The 6,000-nt window shown below is 39.1% G+C and overlaps 1 protein-coding gene across 8 annotated transcripts in view; it reads right to left on the bottom strand.

The window, feature by feature from the left end:
- Positions 1-1,683: 1,683 nt before the first annotated feature.
- Positions 1,684-6,000, bottom strand: part of TRANK1 (tetratricopeptide repeat and ankyrin repeat containing 1) — a 93,404-nt gene continuing 89,087 nt past the window's right edge. For all 8 annotated transcript variants that reach the window (XM_084620159.1, XM_084620161.1, XM_084620163.1 and 5 more), the window contains 2 exons: positions 4,076-4,177; positions 1,684-2,522 (listed from right to left, as the gene is read on the bottom strand). In XM_084620159.1, coding sequence (XP_084476285.1) covers positions 2,413-2,522; positions 4,076-4,177 — 212 coding nt within the window. In that variant the 3' untranslated portion in view covers positions 1,684-2,412. The remainder of the gene's footprint in view (positions 2,523-4,075; positions 4,178-6,000) is intronic.

The raw sequence follows: 6,000 nt of genomic DNA, 5'->3' as shown, positions 1-6,000 counted from the left end.
TACAAAAAAACTGTTTAGCTAACATTAAAGTCAAGAATTTAAACACAAGTCAAGAAATTCAACAGTTAAGGTTCTTGGAGTAATGTTTGCATGACCCTCCTGTATATTTATAGTTTACAATTAACAACAAAAACCAAAATCTTAAAGTACACATTTCAAAAAAATTCACTGACTGAAATTTCAACATGCAGTATGTGCAAAATAGCCAAGAAAGGCTGAGAATTTACTGAGTATTTTACCTTTTTTATTCTTTGACTCAAGAGTATTTAAACACTTGACTTCAATGTTTCAGGAATATAGGCTTTAAAATGTTAATATTCCTGTTTGTTTGGCAGGGATGGGGGAGCGAAGAAGAAAACAAAACACCCTTTAAGGTTACTAGCTGTGCACTTGCACTAACCAGATTTACAGCCCTGGAAGCTAAAGAAGGAGCACGCAGGGTACAGGCAATGACAGATTTTCTCCCAACTCCACCACTACGGCACCTTCACCTGGATGTACCACGCTTAGAACAGAGCGAGTAGATCAGTTTTCATGACCATACCCAAGTTGCCAACTATGATACTGTCTGATGGGATGTGGACACCACCTGGGAAAAATCAAAATGAGACCGATCCACTCATTTAATAGAGCACGTTGAAAATGCCATTGGATAATCATTTTTTCTTCTTGTGATGGATGGGTGGTTGGTACTTGACAGATGGATATTATTGCTGCCCATACTGCACAGGTCCACACTGATGTTTTGCTTTTAGCAATGCAGTGCATCCAATTTCCAAAACAATGGGACCAGGGGCCCAGAGAAAAATGTGTGGGTAGCTACCAGGGTGGGTGATGGGAAAAAACAGAGGGACAACTGTATCAGGGCCCCCAAGGTCAGTGCCCACCCTGCAAAAAACTCTAATGTCTCTGTAAACAAAGTGGAATGGGAGAGGGTTCATGAACACTGTGCATCAGGGCCCCAAATTTCTCTTGACGGGTCTGGTAATGACTAAAACAATTTGATATGTGAAAACAAAATAGCTACCTTTTCAAAACTAAGTATCTCAGCCACATAGTAACACATTCATTAAAAATACAAAAACATCCTAAAATAATATAATGGAGATGTGACCTGCCAGAAACTGCAGTGGTGGTGAGCAGCACTACACATTCTGCATGTCGGCCCAAATCCTGCAGCTCTTTTGCATGTGAGCAGTCCTATATGGCCCTTGCACAGCAATTTAAAAAAATGAGACATCAGGCTACAACATCAATCTTGTTGGTTTTATAAAATGTACTACACGTAAAGATTTTTTTTTGGCAAGTCAAGCCTATAAAATAAGTAAAATGTATAAACAATCTTTAACTTTAAAGAATCATCATATGTTTTTATATGTACAGAGCATAATCAAACCAAGAACAAATAGAAAAAAGACTTCTTGTCCATATCTAATTAGAGATGTATACAATGGTGACAGAATACACACACACACACAAATGTGTTTAGAACTCTCTGTACTTACCATTCCTGACTCTGGAATTAAGTAGAAGAGATATTGCAAGTTCCCCCAAGAAGATTTAAGTTCCTCCAAACATGGGAGCGCTCAGTGGCTGGCTAGTTCACAATGGCTGTTTGAAACCATGTCCTCCAGGGACAAGTGGTCTTTGACAGTCCAAAAAAAGATATTAAAATCCTCCGCAGGGTGGGGGTGGGGGGGAGAGGACAAAAAAGGAGCTTAGCAGGATGGTAAAGATGCAAATTAAAAGCAGGAAAAGGAATAAGTGGGGAAATACCCCTGCGTAGAGGCAGAAAAGTGCTATTCTTTCCACTGGCTCATTTCTAATTCATAAGGCTATGTCTACACTAGCACTTTTGTCGGTTTAACTTATGTCACTCAGGAATGTAAAAAACCCATCCCTCTGAGCAACGTAAGTTACACTGACAAACACCGGTACAGACAGCTGTATGTCGGTGGGAGACACTTTCCCGCCAACATAGCTGCTGCTGATCGGCAGTGGTTCAATTATGCTGACAGGAGAGCTCTAGCCCATCGGCATAAAGCAGCCACACGAGCGATTTTACAGCTGCATCGGTGCCACTGTAAGCTTGCTAGTGTAGACATGACCTAAGTTACATGCTGGCGTTTGTCACTTTTGAGTTGCCCATTTGGTTCTGCCTAAAGTTTGTCCTGTCACAGTTTAATTTTTAAAACAGTACATAAATATATAAAATAACTACAAGCAGATAGGTCACTGTTCCCCCACAAAGGATTAAAAACAATCAGAAGTAAAAATCTTTGCTGGTATTTTTCACATTTTCCCCCTTGCTGTCCCTATCCCGTTATATTTTATCTTTTAAAGCCTTTAACAATTTTATTCCGAAATTACAGTGGTTCAGGGTGGAAAGCTATCTGCATACTTTAAAAATTATTATTTTCTACGTTTTCCCTTTTTTCTTGAAGACTTCTTAGGGAATAGTTCTTCAAAGGCTGCCATTTCATCCTGTCCTTCATTTTCAAAGTCTTTATCATCTGCAAAACCTATTTTAAAAGAAAAAACAATAAATTGTTCAAAAGGATATAAGATTGAAACTTTCTTTTCCTAAAGGCATGACAAAAAAACACACTATGGCCATTTCCTATTCAGGCCCCAATTCAACAAAGCACTTAAGCACAAGGTGGTATGGAACTTGTACTTAAGACCAACTGACTTCAATAAGACATAAGCATGTGCTAAAGTGTGTTGCTAAATAAGGATGAACTGGTGAACCAATCTTATGTAATAAAAACATTTACAACCAAATAAATAAAATCAAGTTAATGAAATACCACTATTAAAGCTAAACATGGGGGGAGAGGCAAAGTTTCTCTGAAAACTCTCCTAGCAGCAATAGTTTCTTAGCAGGTTCCTCTTGCATATTTACATTTATGATAGCAAAATTAAGAACAAAAGCATCGTAACCTAAGCGTTAAAATAATCACCTTTCTTGAGTAGACTCATAGCTTCAACCAATGAACCAGTCACAAGTCTTTTTTTTGTATGAACATTACAGTCTCTGTTGCTTTGATATACCTCTTGCACTGAAGACTTAATTTTATTACTGATCATGACTTCTTTTTAATAAAGTATTTTTCCTCTTAAGTTTTTACGTGAACAGAAGATCATGTCTTAATGGCTAATCTGTGTGTCAGAGTACTTATTTCTCCCTTGGATTCCTCCTGTTAATGGTGGACATTCAGGACCCGATTCTGCTACTCCTGCAGTCAGTAAGCCTTTCCCCACTGACTTCAAAAGAGAGCAAGAATAAGGCTTTAATGCTGTTTGTAGAACTAAGAGCTCACTCATACTATGTTTTAATTATCTCTTTCTTTGTATTGTCAGAGGATAATATGATATGCAATTGTGACCAAAATCAATGGTCTAAAACCACAGCTTTAGACTAGAAAAACATGAGATTCAAGAAGCTTTATTACTGGATATTGCCTTCTTTCTCGACATAATTATTATTGCTCTAATCCAACACTTAGGTACATGCTTAATTTTAAGCACCAAAGTACTCCCAAGGAAGTTAGTAGAACTACTTCCATGATTAACATTAAGCTTATGCTTAAGTGTTGTGATGGATTAAGGTACATGTGCAAATCATGATGTCTTATAGAAAGAATATTTTACATGTAGGGATCTTTTTGTTTTCCTTTGACTTGTCTTTCTTCTGTCCTGTACCCAGATGAAAACAGAACATGTAAAAAAAAAAAATGGTTAATCAGTCCTATTAGAAACCACTGACCTAAGAACTTGGGGTTATATAGATACCAGTCCAAAAAACATACTGATGCTGTAAAGTTCTGAGAAACAAATGTCCTAGTCTTTGGTGAAGAAGGTTCCATTTCCCTTCCCTTTTCCACAGTTATTTGTTATATTCTGAACAGTGCACCTGACCCACCACTACCTGCATACACAGCCTACTCAGTCCTCTTTGGCTATGCAATAATGGTTGTGGCCTTGATAAAACCTAGAAGGTGAGTATCTTCAAATTAAAATATAACCACACATTTTCTGTGGATATGGAGACTTGTATAATTTGATGACATACCTTCCTCCTTTACCATATGTGACTCAGTGTTCTTCAGCCACTTACGAGCATCACCAAGATTAACGGATAAACTGCTGACAGGCTTGGTCATTATTTCTTCAGCTGAAATAGATAAATTGTTAAAAGATCATGCTTATTATCTGAGGGCTGGACAGTGACTTGGAGAGGTGGATAGTGACTAAAGGAAAGGTGTTATAGGACTATCCAACCCTGATATTCTATGATTCTATGACTACGTTGCACTGAAAACTCTAGGAAGGATTTTGTCTGAATCAACAAGAATTCTTCCTGGGGACTTCCAGAAGTACATGATCTAGGGGAGAGATACCACCATGGAAGAGGATAGAGCATGCACTCCTCTCCCCATCAATCAATTCTGCCAGACAGAGGGGGAGGGTCACAGCCACACCCTCTCCCTGTCCCTTTTAGAAAGGCCATGCAGAGCCTGAACTCCCCATCAACATTATGGCTAGCTCTGCGCAGAGGGCAAACGAGAAGATTCCTTGAATTCCCTCCTCAATCCCCTAAAACTCTACAGGTTCAGGCACAATACACTACAAATGTATTGTTGCACTTGTTTAATGAACTGTAATATTACAGACTTAACAAGAACACCTTCAAAGAAAAAACAAAACTTCAGACGCAAAATATAAACTTGTTTGTAAAGTTTCCTCCAGGATGGAAAAACAGATAACAGGTACCGAGATCATGCAGCTAAATCTACCATTAACAATTAGGTATGTGAATAATTAGCATAATAATAATAATAATAATCATCAGGATTTTCACTGAACAGAAGTACTCTAGTTGGCAGATGACTTTAGACAAATAATCGATGACAGCTGTTTCTTTGGGAACAGTAGCAAACCTGTGTTGACTTCAGTGGAGCTATGCTTACTTATGCTAGCTGACGATGTGGCCTACTACTTAATTATGTTAAAACAGAAGTCAAAACATGTCAGGGTCCATTAACTAACCAAGACTTGAAATAAAGGACTCCCAAATTAAAGTGAAATCTTCAGCTTTTCTCTGGTTCTGTATGATGCTTTCCCACAGAGGAAAAATGTTGACATTGGTCAGCCAAAATCTGCAGCAATAAGAGATGTTTGTATTTCCAGTGCACATAGCAATACATCTCTCTGCTACTGCAAAGATTGTGTATATTAATTTTATATTTGTTTATTTTATTATCTAGTAAGTGTAAAAAAGCTCAGTGAAATTTGAGTATGGTTTGTTCTAAATAAAAATCAGCAACTTTCTCCAATGTAAGGTGACAGAGAGGCAAGCCCACAGCATGTGTAATAAACTGACTTTATGCACTTTATATCTTTGTATGTGTTGTCGGTAGCTACCAGTGAGGTGCTCTGCTCTGGTTCGACGATGACAACAGTCGGCTGCGTGCATGTTCCCTCTGTATGCTGCCCCAGTTCTGCGCAGATAGCTGACACAGCAGACCCCAAGAGACCCCCCAAAGACCACAGACTAGTAAGGTACGAAGGCACCCGACCAGGTTTATTGTCAAACGAAGCACAGTAATAGTTCCCTATAGGCTCTACAGGACATACTACGAATGTGTGCCCCCTGGCAATGGGCTCAGCTCAGTCAGTAGCGGGACACTCCACTGCCTCCTAGGCTGGACAAAGATATGCGCTCCGGGACCTATTTTTACACAGTTGCAGGACAGATCACTCATCCCTACTGACATATTGAGGTACAGCCCCTTGACTCATTAGGGTGCTGTCTCCCCCTTTGATCATGTTGGTTCAAATAAACACATCTGTCCATCATGCTGTCCTTTTGACTCTGTCTTTGGGATGCACCTGGCTGTTCCTTGTTATCTTTGTGAAGTGTCCTCATATCGGGATGTCCAGGTGCCATCTTGCCACCCGTTCCTCTTATTACTACTTATATTATTAGCGTGTGCT

Source organism: Lepidochelys olivacea (genome assembly GCF_965140295.1).
Source record: "Lepidochelys olivacea isolate rLepOli2 genome assembly, chromosome: 2".
Lineage (NCBI taxonomy): Eukaryota > Metazoa > Chordata > Testudines > Cheloniidae > Lepidochelys > Lepidochelys olivacea.
The sequence above is the reverse complement of the archived record's forward strand: the minus strand, read 5'-3'. Positions and strand labels throughout refer to the sequence as shown.